The 21,785-nt window shown below is 55.8% G+C and overlaps 1 protein-coding gene across 1 annotated transcript; it reads right to left on the minus strand.

The window, feature by feature from the left end:
- Window positions 1-1,734: 1,734 nt before the first annotated feature.
- On the minus strand, window positions 1,735-20,950 carry PDZD4 (PDZ domain containing 4). The gene is made up of 8 exons (XM_033083447.1): window positions 20,849-20,950; window positions 17,802-18,037; window positions 16,472-16,547; window positions 13,059-13,151; window positions 11,775-11,837; window positions 8,933-9,034; window positions 7,181-7,273; window positions 1,735-4,034 (listed from the first exon to the last, which is right to left on the minus strand). Exons 1-8 carry the CDS (start codon window positions 20,906-20,908, stop codon window positions 2,856-2,858), a joined length of 1,902 nt encoding a protein of 633 aa, XP_032939338.1. The 5' UTR covers window positions 20,909-20,950; the 3' UTR covers window positions 1,735-2,855.
- Between the last annotated feature and the right edge of the window lie 835 nt (window positions 20,951-21,785).

Consider the following 21,785-nt stretch of genomic DNA (forward strand, 5'->3'; position numbering starts at 1 on the left):
GGAGTTTTGAGGAGTTCCCAAAACTTAGGGAGGGGTTGGGGATTCCCCAAATTTGGGATAAAAATTGGTGGTCCCCAAATTTTGGCCCTTGTGGGGGTTTGGGGGGTTCCCAAAAGTTGGGAAGGGGTTGGGGGTCCCCAAAGTTGTGGAGATAAAAATGGGAGTCCCCAAAATTTTGATTTTATGGGGTTTGGGAGTGTCAGGAAGATGGGGAAGAGTCAGGGGATCCCAAAATTTTGGCCCTTGTGGGGTTTTGAGGGTTCCCAAAAATTGGGATAAAAATTGGGGGGGACCCCAAATTTTGGCCCTGTGGGGTTTTGGGAGGGGTTCTCAAAAGTTGGGGAGGGGTTGGGAGTCCCCAAAGTTGTGGAGATAAAAATGGGGGTTCCCAAAATTTTTGCTTTCAGGGGTTTTGGGGGTGCAAGGAAGATGGGAAGGGGTCAGGGAATCCCCAAATTTTGGCCCCTGTGGAGTTTTGAGGAGTTCCCAAAACTTAGGGAGGGGTTGGGGATTCCCCAAATTTGGGATAAAAATTGGTGGTCCCCAAATTTTGGCCCTTGTGGGGTTTTGAGGCTTCCCAAAAGTTGGGATAAAAATTGGGGTCCCCAGATTTTGGCCCTTGTGGGGGTTTGGGGGGGTTCCCAAAAGTTGGGGAGGGGTCATGAGGTCCCCAAAGATTTGAGGATAAAAAAGGGGGTCCCCAAAATTTTGGTTTTCTGGGGTTTTGGGGGTGTCAGGAAGATGGGGAGGGGTCAGGGGATCCCCAAATTTTGGCCCTGTGGGGTTTGGGGGGTCCCCATAGTTAGGATAAAAATTGGGGGGGTCCCCAAATTTTGGCCCTGTGGGGTTTTGGGGGGGGTTCTCAAAAGTTGGGGAGGGGTTGGGGGTCCCCAAAGTTGGGATAAAAAAATGGGGGTTCCCAAAATTTTGGTTTTCTGGGGGTTTGAGGGTGTCAGGAAGGTGGGGAGGGGTCAAGGGATCCCCAAATTTTGGCCCTGTGGAGTTTTGAGGGGTTTCAAGAACTTAGGGAGGGGTTGAGGAGTCTCCAAATTTGGGATAAAAATTGGTGGTCCCCAAATTTTGGCCCTTGTGGGGTTTTGAGGGTTCCCAAAAATTGGGATAAAAATTGGGGGGGACCCCAAATTTTGGCCCTATGGGGTTTTGGGAGGGGTTCTCAAAAGTTGGGGAGGGGTTGGGGGTCCCCAAAGTTGTGGAGATAAAAATGGGGGTTCCCAAAATTTTTGCTTTCAGGGGTTTTGGGGGTGCAAGGAAGATGGGAAGGGGTCAGGGAATCCCCAAATTTTGGCCCTGTGGGGTTTTGGGGGGGTTCCCAAAAGTTGGGAAGGGGTTGGGGAGTCCCCAAAGTTGTGGAGATAAAAAAGGGGGTCCCCAAAATTTCTGCTTTCTGGGGTTTTGGGGGGTCCCAGGAAGGGGGGATCCCCAAATTTTGACCCTGTCTGGTTTTGAGGAGTCCCAGAAAGTCGGGGAGGGGTCAGGGGTTCCCCAAATTTTGGGTTTTTTAGGGGGTCCCCAGAAGGGTTTGGAGGAATCGGGGGGAGGGGTCCCCAAATTTTGGTTTTGGGGGTCTCAGGTGGGGGAGGGTCGGGACTCCCCAAATTTTGAGGTGGTTTTTTTTTTGGGGGGGCGGGGTCTCCAAGCTTTGCCCAACCCCCCCCCCCACCCCCCCAATCAATTTTTGGGGGTCCCCAAAACACGAGGCAGCACCAAAAGGGGTGAAATGAGTAAAAACGAGGTTTTCTTGTTTTTCCTTCATTCTCAAATTCGGCCCCTCCCCCCCCGACAGACACAGACAGAGGTGGGGGAGGGGAGGACACGCTGGGTGGGGGAGGGGCGAACACCCCAGGATTTTTGGGGGATCCATCCAGGACTGGTTTGGCACCCTGGGGTGAAGGGAGGAGGTGACAAAAAATGTAAAAAAACCCTGAAAAAACCCTAAACAACCCCAAACTAAGCACGGCCACAGACACGACAATGGGGGGGGGGGGGGGAGGGGACAAGGGGGGGGCGACCCCCACTCATCACCTTGTGCTTGGGGTGGGGGAGGGGACAAAGGGGACAGAGACACCCCCGAGAGGTGGGGAGGGGCGGGGGTTTGACCTTGATGGCGAGGAGGGATTTTGGGGCGGGGGTCCCGCTGTCCCCTCGGTGTCACACGGTGGTCACCGAGAGCAAGGAGGGATTTTTGGGGCGGGGGTCCCGCTGTCCCCGCGATGTCCCCGTGGGTGTCACACGGTGTGACCGAGGGTGAGCAGGAATTTTGGGGTAGGGGTCCCGCTGTCCTCGTGATGTCCCCGCGGCTCTCACATGGTTGTCACCAAGCAGGGATTTTTTGAGGTGAGATTTTTTGGGGCGGGGGTCGCGCTGTCCCCACGCCCCCTCCCGCGCTGGTCACACGGTTGTCACCGAGAGCAAGGAGGGATTTTGGGGCGGGGGTCCCGCTGTCCCCGCGCTGATCACACGGTTGTCACCAAGCAGGGATTTTGGGGCGGGGGTCCCGCTATCCCCGCGATGTCCCCTCGGTGTCACAAGCTTGTCGCCAAGCAAGGATTTTGGGGCGGGGGTCCCGCTGTCCCCAACCCCGCGCGGGTGTCACACAGTGGTCACTGAGGGTGACCAGGGATTTTGGGGCGGGGGTCCCGCCGTCCCCACCCCCCCGCGGGTGTCACACGGTTGTCACCAAGCGGGGATTTTGGGGCGGTGTTCCCGCGGCTGTCACACGATGTGACCGAGGGTGAGCAGGGATTTTGGGGCGGGGGTCCCGCTATCCCCGCGGTTGTCACCAAGCGGGGATTTTGGGGCGGGGGTCCCGCCGTCCCCACCCCCTCCCGCAGGTGTCACACGGTTGTCACCGACAGCAGCGGGTGCTCGGCGCGCCCCCCGTGCTGCGCCAGCATCATCTCCTGGATCGTCACCCAATTGTCCAGGATGCGCCGGCTCCTCTTGCGCAGCCCCCGCCGCGACCCCTGCCCGTGGGGAGGGGGCTCGGCAGCGCTCGGGGCCGCCCCCAGCCCCGCGGGGGGCTCGGCCCGGCCCTGCAGCAGCAGCTCCCGGCGCCGCCGCTGCTCCCGAGCCCTCGCCAGGTGCTGCTTGCGCTGCTCGCGGCTCCAGTAGCGCCCGGTCTTGAGCTCGCTCCTCGCGTCGTCATCGGTGGAGCCGCCGCGCTCCTCCAGGATTTTGATGGCCCGGGCTTTGAGCAGCCGGTCCCGGCCGGGCCGTTTTCCCCGCGGCGCTTTGGAGGGGCCGGGGGGCGCGGGGGGCGCGGGGGGCGCGGGGCCGAGCGCGGCGCGGAGCAGCAGCGGGGAGCTGCGGGAGCTCTCGCCGCTGTTGTAGGCGCTGGTGCTGTCGCGCTCCGGAGCCTCGGCGATATCGGCCAAGGGCCCCTCGACCCCCGGGCGGGGGTCGCGCCAGGCGCGGCGGCCTCGCTCGCGGAGCCGCTCGAGCTGCTGTGCCCGCAGCAGGTGCCGGCACTTGAACTCCAGGTGCCGCAGCTCCTCCTCCAGCCGCGCCAGCTCCGCCCGCCCCGGCCCCGCCGCGCCCGCCCCGCGCAGCGCCCGGTACCGCCGCAGCTCCGCGGGGCTCAGCGGCGGCGAGCCCGCTCCTAACCCTAATCCCGATCCTAAACCCAGCCCTAAAGCCGGCCCTAAAGCCGGTCCTAACCCCGCTTCCAGCCCCGCTCCGCGCCGCCCGCCCGCTCCGCTCCCGGCTCTTCCCGCCGACCCGCAGCCAGAACCGGAGCCGGAGTTGGATCCGGTCCGCGCGGCCGCGCCTCCAGCGCCGGGCTTTGCGTGCAGCCGGGGCTGGCTCTGGGGGGGATTTTGGGGGGAATTGGGGGGGATTTGGGGGTCGCGGCGGGGAGGGGGCGGCCGGGGAGGGGCCGGGGGTCCCTCGCCCCCCTCCTCGCCCAGCAGATCGTGCTCCGAGCTCTCCTCGTTGCGCGTGGACTCGTCCGTGCGCCCCACGCCGCTGTCGGGCTCGGCCCCGCGGCCGCCGACGGGAGTGGCCGGGCTGGGGGGCTGGGGAGGGGAGGGGGCGTGGGGACGGGACCCCCAAACCCCCAGACCCATTACAGAGCCCCCAGACCCTTTACAGAGCCCCCAGACCCTTTATAGAACCCCCAGACCCCTTACAGAGCCCCCAGACCCTTTATAGAACCCCCAGACCCCTTACAGAGCCCCCAGACCCTTTACAGACCCCCCCAGACCCTTTATAGAGCCCCCAGACCCTTTATAGACCCCCCAGACCCTTTATAGAACCCCCAGACCCTTTATAGACCCCCCCAGACCCTTTATAGAACCCCCAGACCCTTTACAGACCCCCCCAGACCCTTTATAGAGCCCCCAGACCCTTTATAGACCCCCCAGACCCTTTATAGAACCCCCAGACCCATTACAGAGCCCCCAGACCCTTTACAGACCCCCAGACCCTTTACAGACCCCCCCAGACCCTTTATAGAGCCCCCAGACCCTTTATAGACCCCCCCAGACCCCATAAAGCCCCCAGACCTTTTTATAGAGCCCCAGACCCTTTATAGAGCCCCAGACCCCCCAAAGCCCCCAGACCCTTTATAGAGCCCCCAGACCCTTTACAGACCCCCCCAGACCCTTTATAGAGCCCCCAGACCCTTTATAGACCCCCTCCAGACCCCCCCTCCAAATCCTTATCCCACCCCAGGACCCCTCAGCACACCCAGGACCCCTCCCCCAATTCCCTCCGAGCCCCCTCCCCACTCCTTCAGAATCCCCCAGACCCATTTTAAGCTGCCCAACCTCATTTTTGCCCTTCCCCAATTCCCATTTTCCCCCATTTTTTCCCATTCCCCCATTATTTTCCCATTATTTTTCTCAATTCCCATTTCCCCCATTATTTTCCCATTATTCCCCCATTTTTCCCCATTATTTTTCTCATTTTCCCATTTCCCCCATTATTTTCCCATTATTTCCTCAATTCTCATTTTCCCCCATTATTTTCCCATTTTTTCCCATTTTCCCCCCATTTTTTCCTCCCATTTCCCCCCATTTTTTCCCGTTTTTTCTCACATTTTTCCTCCCATTTCCCCCCATTTTTCCCGTTTTTTCTCGCATTTTTCCCCATTATTTTTCCCATTTTTCCCCATTTTTTCTCCCATTTTTTCCCATTTTCTCCCCATTTTTCCTCCCATTTCCCCCCATTTTTTTCTGTTTTTTCTCACATTTTCCCCCCATTATTTTTCCCATTATTTTTCCCATTTTCCCCCATTATTTTTCCCATTTTTTCCCACTTTCTCCCCATTTTTCCTCCCATTTCCCCCCATTTTTTTCTGTTTTTTCTCACATTTTTTCTCCAGTATTTTTCCGATTTTTCCCACTTTCTCCCCATTTTTTTCTGGTTTTTTCTCACAATTTTCCCCATTTTCCCCCCATTTTTTCTCCCATTTTTCCCCTTTTCTCCCCATTTTTTCCCGTTTTTTCTCACATTTTTCCCCCATTTTCCCCCATTATTTTTCCCATTTTTTCTCCCATTTCCCCCCATTTCCCCCCCATTTTTTCCCCCATTTTCCCCATTTTTCCTCCCATTTCCCCCATTTTTTCCTGTTTTTTCTCACATTTTTCCCCCATTTTTTCCCCATTATTTTTCCCCTTTTTCCCCATTATTTTTCCCATTTTTTCCCACTTTCTCCCCATTTTTTCCTGTTTTTTCTCACATTTTTCCCCATTATTTTTCCCATTTCCTCCCCTTTTTCCCATTATTTCCCCCATTATTTTTCCCATTTTCTCCCCATTTTTTCTTCCCATTTCCCCCCATTTTTTTCTGTTTTTCTCACATTTTCCCCCCATTATTTCCCCATTTTTCCCCATTTTCTCCCCATTTTTCCTCCCATTTTCCCCCCTTTTTCCCCCATTTTTTCTCCCATTTCCCCCCATTTTCCCCATTATTTTTCCCATTTTTTCCCACTTTCTCCCCATTTTTTTCTGTTTTGCCCCCCATTATTTTCCCCATTATTTTTCCCATTTTTTTCTGTTTTTTTCTCACATTTTCCCCATTATTTTCCCATTTTTTCCCATTTTCTCCCGATTTTTTTCTGTTTTTTCCCCCATTTTTTCCCCATTATTTTCCCATTTTTCCCCTTTTTCCCCCATTTTTTCTCCCATTTTTCCCCATTTTTTCCTCCCATTTCCCCCATTTTTCCCCGTTTTTTCTCACATTTTCCCCCATTTTTTCCCCATTATTTTTCTCATTTGTTCCCCATTATTTTTCCCATTTTTTCTGTTTTTTCTCGCATTATTTCCCCCATTATTTTTCCCACTTTCTCCCCATTTTTTCCCGTTTTTTCTCACATTTTTCCCATTATTTTCCCCATTATTTCCCCATTTGTTCCCCATTATTTCCCCATTATTTTTCCCATTTTTTCCCCCATTTCCCCCCATTTTTTCCCCATTATTTTTCCCCATTTTCCCCCATTATTTTTCCCATTTTTTCCCATTTTCTCCCCATTTTTTTCCTGTTTTTTCCCCCATTTTTTCCCCATTATTTTCCCATTTTCCCCCATTATTTTTCCAATTTTTTCCCCTTTTTCCCCCATTTTTTTCTGTTTTTTCTCACTTTTTTTCCCCATTTTTTCCCCATTTTTCCCCCTTTTTCCCCCATTTTTTTCTGTTTTTTCTCACATTTTTCCCCCATTATTTTCCCCATTTTCTCCCCATTTCTCCTCCCATTTCCCCCCATTTTCTTCTGGTTTTTTCTCACATTTTCCCCCATTTTCCTCCCATTTTTCCTCCCATTTTTTCCCATTTTTCCTCCCATTTCCCCCCATTTTCCCCCCATTTTTTCCCCCATTTTTTCCCATTTTTTCCCATTTTTCCCGTTTTTCCCCCCATTTTTTCCCCCATTTTTCCCCATTTTTTCCCCATTATTTTTCCCATTATTTTCCCATTTTTCCCCGTTTTTCCCCATTATTTTCCCCACTTTCTCCCCATTTTTTTCCCATTTTTCCCCATTATTTTCCCATTATTTTCCCCATTATTTTCCCATTTTTCCCATTATTTTTCCCATTTTCCCCCCATTTTTTCCCGTTTTTTCTCCCATTTTTCCCCATTATTTCCCCCATTATTTCCCCATTATTCCCCCCATTATTTCCCCATTTTTCCCCCATTATTTTCCCATTATTTCCCCCCTTTCTCACCTGCCCGGGGGGGGTCCAGGCCCCCCTGAGCTCCCCCTCCTCATCAGAGCCGAACTCATCCAGGAAATCCTCGCGGTCACTGTCCTTCCAGCGCTGGGGGAGGGGCGTCAGGGACCCCCGGGACCCCCGGGACCCCTCCCCAAATTCCCCAAATCCCCTCGGGACCCCTCCCCAATTTCCCACCCCCCCCAAACTCCCCTTCCCTCAAAAAAATCAATTAATTTGGGCTCATTTTCCTTCACTTCCAGGGATCCCAAACTCCCAAAAATTCCCCTCAAAGTCCCTCCAGACCCCCCCCAAATCCCCTCGGGACCCCTCCCCAAATTTGGGGAACCCCCCCAGGGACCCCTCCCCAATTTCCCAGCCCCTCCAAATTCCCCTCCCTCCCCAAATTAATTAATTTTGGCTCCATTTCCTTCATTTTTGGTGTTCCTAAATCCCCCAAATTCCCCCCAAATCTCTCCAAATCCCCTCAGGACCCCTCCCCAAATCTGGGCAACCCCCCAGGGACCCCTCCCCAATTTTCCAGCCCCCCCAAACTCCTCCCCCTCCCCAAATAATTTAATTTTGGCTCCATTTCCTTCATTTTTTTGTGCTCTGAAACTCCCCCAATTCCTCCCAAACCCCCTCAGGACCCCCCTAAATCCCCTCGGGACCCCTCCCCAAATTTGGGGAACCCCCCCAGGGACCCCTCCCCAATTTCCCAGCCCCCCCAAACTCCTCCCCCTCCCCAAATAATTTAATTTTGGCTCCATTTCCTTCATTTTTTGTGCTCTGAAACTCCTCCAAATTCCTCCCAAACCCCCTCGGGACCCCCCCAAATCCCCTCCGGACCCCTCCTCAAATTTGGGGAACCCCCCAGGGACCCCTCCCCAATTTTCCAGCCCCCCCAAGCTCCTCCCCCTCCCCATAATTTAATTTTGGCTCCATTTCTTTCATTTTTTGTGCTCTGAAACTCCTCCAAATTCCCCCCAAACCCCCTCAGGACCCCCCCCAAATCCTCTCGGGACCCCTCCCCTAATTTGGGGACCCCCCCAGGACCCCTCCCCAATTTCCCAGCCCCTCCAAACTCCTCCCCCTCCCCAAATTAATTAATTTGGGCTCCATTTCCTTCATTTTTGGTGTTCCTAAATCCCCCAAATTCCCCCCAAATCTCTCCAGATCCCCTCGGGACCCCCCCAAAAACACTCGAGACCCCTCCCCAAATCTGGAGAACCCCCCCAGGGACCCCTCCCCAATTTCTAAGCCCCCCCCAAACTCCTCCCCCTCCCCAGTTCAATCAGCACTGCTTCCATTTCTTTCATCTTTTGTGCTCTGAAACTTCCCCAAATTGTCCCCAAATCCCCTCGGGACCCCCCCGGATCCTCTCGGGACCCCTCCCCAAATTTGGGGAACCCCCCCAGGGACCCCTCCCCAATTTTCCAGCCCCCCCAAACTCCTCCCCCTCCCCAAATTCTCCAGTTCAATCAGCACTGCTTCCATTTCTTTCATTTTTGGTGCTCTGAAACTCCCCCAAATTCCCCCCAAACCCCCTCGGGACCCCTCCCCAAATTTGGGGAACCCCCCCAGGGACCCCTCCCCAATTTCTAAGTCCTCCAAACCTCCCTCCCCTCCCCAATTCAATCATTATCGTTTCCATTCCTTTCATCTTTGGTGCTCCCAAACTCCCCCAAATTCCCCCCAAACCCCCTCAGGACCCCCCAGATCCCCTCGGGACCCCTCCCCAAATTCGGGGCCCCCCCCTGTCCCCACCTGGCTCTCGGGCCGGGCCAGCAGCAGGGAGATGTTGGTTTGCTGCTCGCGGGTCAGGAAGGCCACGGCCTCCTCCCGGTCCTGGATCTCCACCCCATTGATCTGGGAATGTGGGGAGGGGTCACAGGGGGGAGGGGAGACCCCCGGGACCCCCCCCCAAAATCAGGGGAATGGGGGAGGGTGAGGGGGAGGGGGTTGGGGGGGTTTAAAAGGGGTTTTAAGGGGTTTTGGGGGGTCCCAGGGGGTTCTGTGGGGTCTTTTTGGGGTGGGGGTCCTAGAAGGGTTTTGGGGTGGGGGGTTTTGGGGGGTCCTGGGGGGTCTTTTTGGGGTTGGGGGGGGTCCCCAAAACCTCCTCCAGCTCTCTCCATTAATCCCTCCCACATAAAAATCCCCAAATTTCCCCCCCCCAACCCCATAAAGACCCCTCAGGACCCCCCCCCAAAACCACCCAAGGACCCCTCGGGACCCCCCAAAAACGCTTTGGGGACCCCCAGACCCAACCCCTCCCTTCCCCAATCTCTGAACCCCCTCCCCCCATTCCAGGACCCCCCAAAGTGACCCCAAACCCCCAAAATAGCCCCAAAGTGACCCCAAACTCCCCAAAATGACCCCCAAGTGACCCCAAAATGGTCCCAGAGTGACCCCAACCCCTCAAAATTACCCCAAAACTGACCCCAAACCCCCAAATTCACCCCAAAGTGATCCCAAACCCCCCAAAGTGACCCCAGAGTGACCCCGGAGTGACCCTAAAGTGACCCCAAACCCCCCAAAACTGACCCCAGAGTGACCCCAAACCGCCCAAACTGACCTTAAACTGACCCAAAACCCCCCAAAGTGACCCCAGAGTGACCCCAAAATTACCCTAAAGTGACCCCAAACCCACCAAAGTGACCCCAGAGTGACCCCAACCCCCCCAAAGTGACCCCAAAGTGACCCAAAACTGACCCCAAACCAACCAAATTGACCCCAAAGTGACCCTCAACCCCCTGAAAATGACCCCAAAGTGACCCCCAAGTGATCCCAAACCCCCCAGACTTACCCCAAAGTGATCCCAAACCCCCACAGTGACCCCAAAGTGACCCCAAACCCCCCAAAACTGACCTTAAAGTGACCCCAACCCCCTGAAAATGACCCCAAACTGACCCCAGAGTGACCCCAAAGTGACCCCAAACCCCTCAAAGTGACCCCAAGTTGATCCCAAAATCCCCCTAAGTGACCCCAAACCCCCACACAGTGACCCCAAATTGACCCAAATCTGACCCCAAACCCCCCAAATGACCCCCAGGTGAACCCAAATCCCCCAAACTGACCCCAAAATGACCCCACAGTGACCCCAAGTGACCCCAAAACTGACCCCACGCCCCGAAACTGACCCCAGAGTGACCCCAGAGTGACCTCAACCCCCCAAAATGACCCCAGAGTGACCCCAACATGACCCCAAATTGACCCAAATCTGACCCCAAACCCCCCAAAGTGACCCCAGAGTGACCCTAAACCCCCAAAAACTGACCCCAAAATGACCCCAGAGTGACCCCAAAGAGACCCTAAAGTGACCTCAAACCCCCAAATTGACCCCAAACTGACCCCAAGTGACCCCCTGGTGACCCCAAATTGAACCCAAACCGCCCAGACTGACCCCAACCCCTCCAAAGTGATCCCAAATTGACCCCCAAGTGATCCCAAACCCCCAAAGTGACCCCAAAACTGACCCCAAACCCCCCAGAATGACACCGGAGTGACCCCAAAAAGACCCTAAAGTGACCCCAAACCCCCCAAAACTGACCCCAGAGTGACCCCAAATCACCCAAACTGACCTTAAACTGACCCAAAACCCCCCAAAGTGACCCCAGAGTGACCCCAACCCCCCCAAACTGACCCCAGAGTGACCCCAAAGCCCCCAAAGTGACCCCAAATTGACCCCCAAGTGATCCCAAACCCCCAAAGTGACCCCAAAACTGACCCCAAACCCCAAAAGTGACCCCAACCCCCCCAAAATGACCACGGAGTGACCCCAAAGAGACCCTAAAGTGACCTCAAACCCCCCAAAACTGACCCCAGAGTGACCCCAAATCGCCCAAACTGACCTTAAACTGACCCAAAACCCCCCAAAGTGACCCCAGAGTGACCCCAAACCCCCCAAAACTGACCCCAACCCCCCGGAGTGACCCCAAAGTGACCCTCAACCCCCTGAAAATGACCCCAAAGTGACCCTCAAGTGATCCCAAACCCCCCAGAGTGACCCCAGAGTGACCCCAAAGCCCCCAGAGTGACCCCAAATTGTCCCCCAAGTGATCCCAAACCCCCAAAGTGACCCCAAAGCCCCCAAAGTGACCCCCAAGTGATCCCAAACCCCCAAAGTGACCCCAGAGTGACCCTAAAGTGACCTCAAACCCCCAAATTGACCCCAAAGTGATACCAGAGTGACCCCAAAGTGACCTCAGACTGACCCCAAAGTGACCCTAAACCCCCCAAAGTGACCCCAAAGTGACCCCAGAGTGACCCCAAATTGTCCCCCAAGTGATCCCAAACCCCCAAAGTGACCCCAGAGCCCCCAGAGTGACCCCAAAGTGACCTCAGACTGACCCCAGAGTGACCCCAAACCCCCTCAAAGTGACCCCAAAGTGACCCCAAAACCCCCAAAGTGACCCCAAACTGACCCCAAACTGACCCCAAGGTGACCCCAGAGTGACCCCAACCCCCCCAAAGTGACCCTCAACCCCCTGAAAATGACCCCAAAGTGACCTGAAAGTGACCCCAAAACCCTCAAAGTGACCCCAGAGTGACCCCAGGTGACCCCAGAGTGACCCCAGGTGACCCCTAGGTGCCCCCGCCCCTCCCCCACCTGCACGATCCTGTCCCCCTCCCGGATCCGCCCGTCCTTGGCCGCGATGCTGTTCGGGTTCACCTGGGGGGGGGGCAAAAAATCCCAAATTTGGGGAGGGGTCCCCAAAATTGGGGGGGGGTCCCTGCCCTTTAACCCCTCCCCCCAAGAAGGATCCCAGGAAAATCTCAAATCTGATTTTTTGGGGTTTTTAAAAATTATTTTTAATTTTTAAAAAATTTTTTTTTGTTTACTTTTTTAATTATTGGGATTTTTCTGGGGTTTTGTTTTTAATTATTGGGATTTTTTTTTGTTTTTTAAATTATTGGGATTTTTTTTGTTTGTTTTTTTAATTATTGGGATTTTTAAAATATTGGTTTTGGGATTTTTTAATTATTGGGATTTTTTTTTATTTATTGGGATTTTTTGGGCTTTAATTATTGGGATTTTTTTTGTTTTTTAATTATTGGGATTTTGGGGGTTTTTTAATTACTGGGATTTTTTGAGGCTTTTTTAAAATTATTGGGATTATTTCTAAATTATTGGGATTTTTTGGGTTTTTTTAATTATTGGGATTTTTGGGTTGTTTTTAAATTATTGGGATTGTTTGGTTTTTTAATTATTGGGACTTTTTAATTATTGTTTTTGGTTTCTTTTAATTATTGGGATTTTTTGAGAATTTTTAAAATTATTGGGACCTATTTGGGTTTTTTTAATTATTGAGATTTTTTTCATTTTTTAATTATTGGGATTTTTTTTATTATTGGGATTTTTTAATTACTGGGATTTTTTGAGGTTTTTTTTAATTATTGGGATTTTTTTAAATTATTGGGATTTTTTGGGGCGTTTTTTGTGATTTTTGTGGGGATTTTTAGGGGGAATTTTTGGGGTTTTTTTGTTTGGGGGATTTTTTCTTTTTTTTTCCAATTTTAGGGGGGATTTTTTTTGTTTGTTTGGGGGATTTTTTGAGGATTTTTTTGAGGATTTTTAATGGGATTTTTACAATTTTGGGGCGATTTTTTCGGATTTTTTTACAATTTTGGGGCGATTTTTGTCAGATTTTTTTTTGAATTTTATTATTTTTCCCTCCCCCATCCCCAGCAGACCCCTCCCCAATTTTGGGGAGATTTTTTTTGTTTGTTTTGGGGGATTTTTTGAGAATTTTTGGAGGGATTTTTGTGGGATTTTTTACAATTTTTGGGCGATTTTCATCAGATTTTTTTGTTTTTTTTTTTAATTTTAGCATTTTTCCCCCTCCCCATCCCCAGCAGACCCCTCCCCAATTTTGGGGACCCCTCCCCACACCTCCCCCACGTAGATCCCGGGGTCCTCCTCGCCGTCGGTGCGGTAGCAGACGGTGATTCCCAGTTTGTGACTGGTTTTGTACAGCTCCACCTCCTGGGGGGACAGGGACCCCAAAATCAACAAGGGACCCCAAAATCAACAAGGGACCCCAAAATCAGAGAGGGACCCCAAAATCAGAGAGGGACACCCCAAAAATCAGAGAGGGACCCCAAAATCAGAGAGGGAACCCCAAAAAATCCAACAGGGAACCCCAGAAATCAGAGAGGGACACCTCCCAAATCAGACAGGGACCGCCCCCAAAACCCCACAGGGATCCCAAAATCAGACAGGGACCCCCCAAAATCCAACAGGGACCCCAAAAATCAGAGAGGGACCCCAAAATCAGAGAGGGACACCCCAAAATCAGAGAGGGACCCCAAAAAATCCAACAGGGACCCCAAAAATCAGAGAGGGAACCCCAGAAATCCCACAGGGACCCCAAAAATCAGAGAGGGACCCCAAAATCAGAGAGGGACCCCCCCCCAGGGACCCCAAAAATCAGAGAGGGACCCCAAAATCAGAGAGGAACCCCAAAAAATCCCACAGGGACCCCAAAATCAGACAGGGAACCCCAAAAATCAGAGAGGGATCCCAAAAATCATCCAGAGAATCCCAAAAAATCCAACAGGGACCCCGAAAAGTCCAACAGGGACCCCCCCTCAAAATCACCCAGAGGTCAGGGGGGGACAGGGACCCCAAAATCCGACAGGGACCCAAAATCAGCCAGGGACACCCCCCAAAAATCCCACAGGGACCCCAAAAATCACCCAGGGACCCCAAAATATCCAACAGGGACAACCCAAAATCAGACAGGGACACCCAAAAATACCAATAGAGACCCCCCAAAAATCACCCAGGGGTCGGGGGGGGGACAGGGATCCCAAAATCAGAGAGGGAACCCCAAAAAATCCCACAGGGACCCCAAAATCAGAGAGGGACCCCAAAATCAGAGAGGGACCCCAAAACCAGAGAGGGACCCCAAAAATTCAACAGGGACCCCAAAAATCAGAGAGAGACCCCAAAAAGTCCAACAGGGACCCCAAAATCAGACAAGGACCCAAAATCAGAGAGGGACACCCAAAATCAAACAGGGACCCCCCCAAAAATCCCACAGGGACCCCAAAATCAGCCAGAGACACCCAAAAATCCCACAGGGACACCCAAAATCAGAGAGGGACCCCAAAAATCAGACAGGGACACCCCAAAATCAGACAGGGAACCCCAAAGATCCCACAGGGACCCCAAAATCAGCCAGAGACCCCCCCCAGGGACCCCAAAAATCAGAGAGGGACCCCCAAATCAGACAGGGAATCCCAAAAAATCCCACAGGGACCCCAAAAACCCCACAGGGACCCCCCCTCAAAATCACCCAGAGGTCGGGGGGAGAGGGACCCCAAAATCAGAGAGGGAACCCCAAAAATCCAACAGAGAACCCCAGAAATTCAACAGGGACACCCCAAAATCAGACAGGGAACCCCAAAAGCAGACAGGGACACCCCAAAAATACCAACAGAGACCCCCCAAAAATCACCCAGGGGTCAGGGGTGGGACAGGGACCCCCAAAATCAGACAGGGAACCCCAAAAAATCCCACAGGGACCCCAAAATCAGACAGGGAACCCAAAAAATCCAACAGGGACCCCAAAAATCAGAGAGGGACCCCAAAAAATCCAACAGGGAACCCCAAAATCAGAGAGGGACCCCAAAATCAAACAGGGACCCCAAAAAATCCAACAGGGACCCCAAAATCAGAGAGGGAACCCCAAAAATCAGAGAGGGACCCCAAAGTCAGAGAGGGACCCCAAAAAATCCAACAGGGACCCCAAAATCCCACAGGGACCCCAAAAATCAGAGAGGGACCCCAAAAAGTCCAACAGGGACCCCAAAAATCAGAGAGGGACCCCAAAAAATCCCATAGGGACCCCAAAAATCAGAGAGGGACCCCAAAAATCACCCAGGGGTCAGGGGGGGACAGGGACCCCCAAAAATCCAACAGGAACCCCCCAAAATCAGACAGGGACCCCAAAAATCAGAGAGGGACCCCAAAAAATCCAACAGGGACCCCAAAATCAGAGAGGGACCCCAAAAATCAGAGAGGGACCCTCAAAAAATCCAACAGGGACCCCAAAAATCAGAGAGGGAACCCAAAATCAGCCAGGGACCCCCAAAAAATCCAACAGGGACCCCCAAAAATCAGAGAGGGACCCAAAATCCAACAGGGACCCCAAAAATCAGACAGGGAACCCCAAAAAATCCAACAGGGAACCCCAGAAATCAGAGAGGGACCCCAAAATCAGAGAGGGACACCCAAAAATCCAACAGGGACCCCAAAAATCAGAGAGGGACCCCAAAATCAGAGAGGGAACCTCAAAAATCCAACAGGGACCCCAAAATCAGCCAAGGACACCCAAAAACCCCACAGGGACCCCCCCTCAAAATCACCCAGGGGTCAGGGGGGGACAGGGACCCCAAAAATCAGACAGGGACCCCAAAAATCAGACAGGGACACCCCAAAAATATCAACAGAGACCCCCCAAAAATCACCCAGGGGTTGGGGGAACAGGGACCCCCAAAAAATCCCCCAGGGACCCCCCCCAGGGATCCCCAAAATCCCACAGGGAACCTCAAGGACCCCAAAACCGCCTCAGAGACCCCAAAAATTCTCCCAGAGACCCCCAAGGACCCCCCCACAAAACCACCCAGGGAACCCCCAGGACCCCTCCCCAATTTTCCTCCCCCCAAAAAATTCGGGTTTTTTTTCAATTCTGGGGGTCCCAAACTCCCCCAAATTCACCCCAAAACGATCCAGGACCCCCCCCAAAAGACTCAGAACCCCCCCAGGACCCCTCCCCAATTTTCCAGCCCCTCCTCAACTCCTCCCTCCCCCCAAAATTCGGGGTTTTTTTCAATTCTGGGGGTCCCAAACTCCCCCAAATTCCCCCCAAAACGACCCAGGACGCCCCCAAAAAATTCAGGACCCCCCCAAAACTCCCCAACTTTCCCCCCCAGGACCCCTCCCCAATTTTCCAGCCCCTCCTCAACTCCTCCCTCCCTCCAAAATTCGGTTTTTTTTTCAATTCTGGGGGTCCTAAACTCCCTCAAATTCACCCCAAAACGACCCAGGACCCCCCCAAAAAATCCCAGGACCCCCCCCCAAAAGACTCAGGCCCCCCCCAGGACCCCTCCCCAATTTTCCAGCCCCTCCTCAACTCCTCCCTCCCCAAAAAATTCGGGTTTTTTTCAATTCTGGGGGTCCTAACCTCCCCAAATTCCCCCCAAAACGACCGAGGACCCCCCCAAAAAAATTCAGGACCCCCCCAACCCCCCCCCAGGACCCCCCCCCCAAAATACCCAGGACCCCCCAAACTCCCCCACCTCATACTCCAGCTCCTCGGGGCGCTCGGGCTCCCCCAAATCCGCGGGGTCGAAATAATCCTGGGGGAGGGGGGGCCTGGGGGGACCCCAAAAATGTCAGGGGGGGGTCCCAGAAAAGGGGGGAGGGGACCCCAAAAATGGGTCTGGGGGTTTCTAAGTGTAAAGGGGGGGGATCCCCAAAAATCTGGGGGTGTCCGGGGTCCCCCCCCACCCAGGATTTGGGGTTTTTGGGGCCCCCTCCATGATCTCAGGGTTTTTGGGGTCCCCCCTGTGGGGTTTTTTGGGGTCCCCCCCCCCCCAAGATTTGGGGTTTTTTTGCCCCCCCGCCCCAATAGGATTTGGGTTTTTTTGGGGTTCCCCCTGTGGGGTTTTTTGGGGTCCCCCCCTGTGGGTTTTTGGGTTTTTTGGGGTTCCCCCTGTGGGATTTTTAGGGGTTTTTTGGGGTCCCCCCCCAGGATTTGGGGTTTTTTTGGGTCCCCCCTGTGGGGTTTTTGGGGTCCCCCCCTGTGGGGTTTTTGGGGTCCCCCTCTCTGGGTTTTTTGGGGTCCCCCCTGTGGGGTTTTTGGGGTCCCCCCCCTCTGGAGATTTTTGCCCCCCATCCCCATGATCTGGAGGTTTTTGGGGTGCCCCCCTCCAATAGAATTATGGAGTTTTTGGGGTCTCCCCTTGTGGGGTTTTTGGGGTCCCCCCCTGTGGATTTTGGGGTCCCCTCTCTGGGTTTTTTGGGGTCCCCCCTGTGGGTTTTTGGGGTCTCCCCTGTGGGGTTTTTGGGGTCCCCCCTGTGGGTTTTTGGGGTCCCCCCTATGGGGTTTTTGGGGTCCCTCCCCCCATGGTCTCTGGGTTTTTGGGGTCCCCCCCTGTGGGTTTTTGGGGTTCCCCCTGTGGGGGTTTTGGGGTTTTTTGGGGTCCCCCCCGTGGAGTTTTTGGGTTTTTGGGGTCCCCCCTGGGGGTTTTTGGGGTCCCTCTCCCCATGGTCTCTGGGTTTTTGGGGTCCCCCCAGGATTTGGGGATTTTTTGGGGCCCCCCTGTGGGTTTTTGGGGTTTTTTGGGTTCCCCCTGTGGGTTTTGGGGTCCCCCCTGTGGATTTTGGGTTCCCCCTGTGGATTTTGGGTTCCCCCTGTGGGTTTTTGGGGTTTTTTTGGGTTCCCCCTGTGGGTTTTGGGGGTTTTTGGGTCCCCCTGTGGGTTTTGGGGTCCCCCCTGTGGATTTTGGGGTCCCCCCTGTGGGTTTTTGGGGTTTTTTTGGGTTTTTGGGTTCCCCCTGTGGGTTTTTGGGGTCCCCCTCCCTGTCGGTTTTTGGGTTTTTTTTGGGTTTTTGTCCCCCCACTCACGGCTCGCTGCCCCCCAGGCGGCTCTCGAAGCTGATGTCCGTCTGGGTGCCGCTGTCCACCAGCGCCCCCCCCAGAGCGGGCGGGGGTCCCGGGCCCCCTCCCCCCCCTCCCCAAATTGGGGCTGGGGGCGTTTCGGGGGGGCCCCCCCGGGGGCTCCTCCTCAGCACCTGCAGCACCAGCGGCTCCTTGGAGCCCCCCCGGGGCCCCCCCCGGCGCGACCCCTCCTTCCCGCTCACCTGGGGGGGGAGAGGGGTGAGACCCCTCCTCAAATTCAGCACTGCCCCCTCCCCAGGGGTGTCATTGTGCACAAACCCCCTCCTCAAATTCCACCACACCCCAAATCCCCCCCAAACCCATCAAGCCCCCTCCTCAAATTCAATCACAACCCCCCCCCTTGTGACCCCCAACCCATCAAACCCCCTCCCCAAATTCAATCACAACCCCTCCTTGTGACCCCCAACCCATCAAACCCCCTCCCCAAATTCTGCCATGCCGCTCCTTGTGACCCCCAAATCGTCCCTGAACCCATCAAGCCCCCTCCTCAAATTCAGCCACACCCCTCCGTGACCCCCAAACCCCCCCCCAAATTGCCCCCCAATCCCCCGGAATCCATGAAACCCCCCTCCCCAAATTGAGTCACAACCCCCCCCAAATCCCCCTCGAACCCATCAAACCCCCTCCCCAAATTCTGTCACGCACCCTCCGTGACCCCCAACCCATCAAGCCCCCTCCCCAAATTCAGCCACGCCCCCCCTTGTGACACCCAAAACCCCCCACACCCATCAAACCCCCTCCCCAAATTCAGTCACAACCCCCACTTATGACCCCCAACCCTCCCGAACACATCAAACCCCCTCCCCAAATTCAGCCACGCCCCTCCGTGACCCCCAAACCCCCCCCAAATTCCCCCCCAATCCCCCTGAACCCATCAAACCCCCTCCTCAAATTCAGTCACAACCCCCCCTCGTGACCCCCAACCCATCAAACCCCCTCCCCAAATTCCACCACGCCCCCTTGTGACTCCCAACCCCCCCAGACCCATCAAACCCCCTCCCCAAATTCAGTCACAACCCCCCTCTTGTGACCTCCAACCCCCCCCCGAACCCATCAAACCCCCTCCCCAAATTCTGCCACGCCCCCCGTGACCTCCAAATCCCCCCCAAATTCCCCCCCAAACCCCCTGAATACATCAAACCCCCTCCCCAAATTCAGCCACGCCCCCATTTGTGACCCCCAAACCCCCCTGAACCCATTAGACCCCCTCCCCAAATTCAGTCACAACCCCCCCTCATGACCCCCAACCCATCAAACCCCCTCCCCAAATACAGCCACGGCCCCCCTTGTGACCCCCAACCCATCAAACCCCCTCCCCAAATTCAGCCACGCCCCCCCATGACCCCCAAACCCCCCCCGAACACATCAAACCCCCTCCCCAAATTCAGCCACGCTCCCATTTGTGACCCCCAAACCCCCCTGAACCCATTAGACCCCCTCCCCAAATTCAGCCACGCAACCCCCACCCTCGCGACCCCCAAATCCCCCCCTGAACCCCCCCAAACCCATCAAACCCCCTCCCCAAATTCCGTCACGCCCCCCTTGTGACCCCCAAATCCCCCCCAAATTCCTCTCAAACCCATCAAACCCCCTCCCCAAATTCAGCCACACCCCCCCAAATTCCCCCCAAATTCCCCCCCAAACCCATCAAACCCCCTCCCCAATTTCAGCCCCGCCCCCCCTCACCCTCACGACCCCCGAATCCCCCCCAAATCCCCCCCCAAATCCCCCCCGAATCCCCCCGGAGCCCCCCCGAGCCCCCCGCCCACCCCTCCATTGTCTGAGCTCGCCCGGAAGCGGCGGGCGCGGTTGCCATGGCAACCGTGGGGCGGGACCCCCTCCCCAAATGGTGCCGGGACCCCCCCCCCGCCCAAAGACCCCTCCCCACATTGAGTGCTGGACACCCCCAAACAGCTCCTGAAGCCCCCAGACCCCCTCACCTGTCCCACCCCTCCCCCCCGTCAGCGCCCCCTCCCCAAATTGTTCCTCCCCCTCCCCCACCTTTACCTGGCCCTGAAGCCCCCCAGGACCCCCCCCCGAAGCCCCCAGACCCTTTTTACCTGGCCTAGACCCCTCCCCAAATTATCCCCCCTTACCTGTCCCCCTCCCCCCATCCCGGCCCCTGCAGCCCCCAGACCCATTTCCTTTACCCTCCCCCTCCCCATTCATTCCCCTCTCGCCCCCAGACCCATTTCCCTTCTCCCCTCCCATCCCGGCCCCTGCAGCCCCCGAGACCCCAGACCCATTTCTCCCCCTCCCCGAAGCCCCCTCCCCCAATTCCCGGCCCCTGCAGCCCCCAGACCCATTTCCTTTAAGCACTCCCCATTCATTCCCCTTTCGCCCCCAGACCCATTTCCCTATCGCTCTCCCCCATCATCCCCCTCCCCATTTATTCTCCCTCAGCCCGGTACCTGCAGCCCCCTCCCCATTTATCCCATTCATTCTCCCTGCAGCCCCCTCCCCATTTTCCCTCAGCTTGGTCCCTGCAGCCCCCTCCCCATTTACACCCATTCATTCACTCTCACGCCCCCAGACCCATTTTCCCTCATTCATTCTACCTGCAGCCCCCTCCCCATTTATCCCATTCATCCTCCCTGCAGCCCCCTCCTCATTTATTCCATTCACTCTCCCTGCAGCCCCCTCCCCATTTATCCCATTCATCCTCCCTGCAGCCCCCTCCTCATTTACCCCCATTAATTTACCCTCACGCCCCCAGACCCATTTTCCCCCATTCACTCTACCTGCAGCCCCCTCCCCATTTATCCCATTCATCCTCCGTGCAGCCCCCTCCCCATTTACCCCCATTCATTCTCCCCTCACGCCCCCTCCCCATTTTCCCTCAGTCTGATCCCTGCAGCCCCCTCCCCATTTACCCCCTCACTCCCCCTCCCCATTTACCCCCATTCATTCCTTTCTCCCTGCAGCCCCCTCCCCATTTACCCCCTCACTCCCCCTCACGCCCCCTCCCCACATTTCCCCCCCCAGCCGGGTACCTGCAGCATCACCCGGTGCTGCTCCTCCGGTTTCTGCACCACGCACATGTTGCAGCCCATGGCGGGACCCCCCCTCACCTGCGACCCCCCCTCACCCCCGGGGACCCCCCCCCGCCCCCTCCTCAGCCTCGCCCCCCTCGCTCGGGGGGGCGGCAGCGCCCGCCCCGCGCCCCCCCCCCGGCCCCCATGGCGGCCTCGGGGCCGGGGGCTCGGGGGCGGCTCCGGGCTCGGTTCCGCAGCCCGGGCGCGGCTCCCGGGTGGGGGGGTGGGGCTGTTGTTTCCGGTTCTGGTTCCGGTTCCGGTTCCGGTTCGGGCTCCGGTTCCGGCCGGTTCGGGCCGGTCCGGCCGCGGCGGCGGCGGCCGTGAGGGGAGGGGGCGTGGCCGAGCCGTGAGGGGAGGGGGCGTGGCCAGAGATTGAATGGAGGGGCGTGGCCAAGCAGCGAGTAAAGAGGCGTGGTTATGCTGGGAGGGGCGTGGCTATGCTCGGATGGGCGTGGTTATGTTGTGATGGGCGTGGTCAGCCCGCAAGGGGCGTGGTCATACAGTGAGTGGGCGTGGGCAGTCATTAATTAGAAAACGGGGCGTGGCTAATGTGGGTGCGGTCGGTGTGAGGGGCGTGGTCAATGCAAATGAGGATGCCCGTGTGGGTGTGGGCGGGGCTGTGCTGGGAGGGGTGTGGCCAATGTGGGCGTGGTCGCGCCCCTTTTTTGCGAAGCCACGCCCGCTCCTCGAGGCCACGCCCACAAGCCCAGAGACCCCCAAGGACCCCCAGAGACCCCCGGAGACCCCCGGAGACCCCCACACCCCTCCCATAGACCCTGTAGCGCCCCCTGTAGCCCCCATAGACCCCACTATAGCCCCCCCAAATCCCTCATCCCCTATAGACGCCCCAAATCACCCCCTATAGCCCCCCTCCGATCCCCTACAGACCCCATAA

This window comes from Catharus ustulatus, chromosome 32 (genome assembly GCF_009819885.2).
Source record: "Catharus ustulatus isolate bCatUst1 chromosome 32, bCatUst1.pri.v2, whole genome shotgun sequence".
Classification (NCBI taxonomy): domain Eukaryota; kingdom Metazoa; phylum Chordata; class Aves; order Passeriformes; family Turdidae; genus Catharus; species Catharus ustulatus.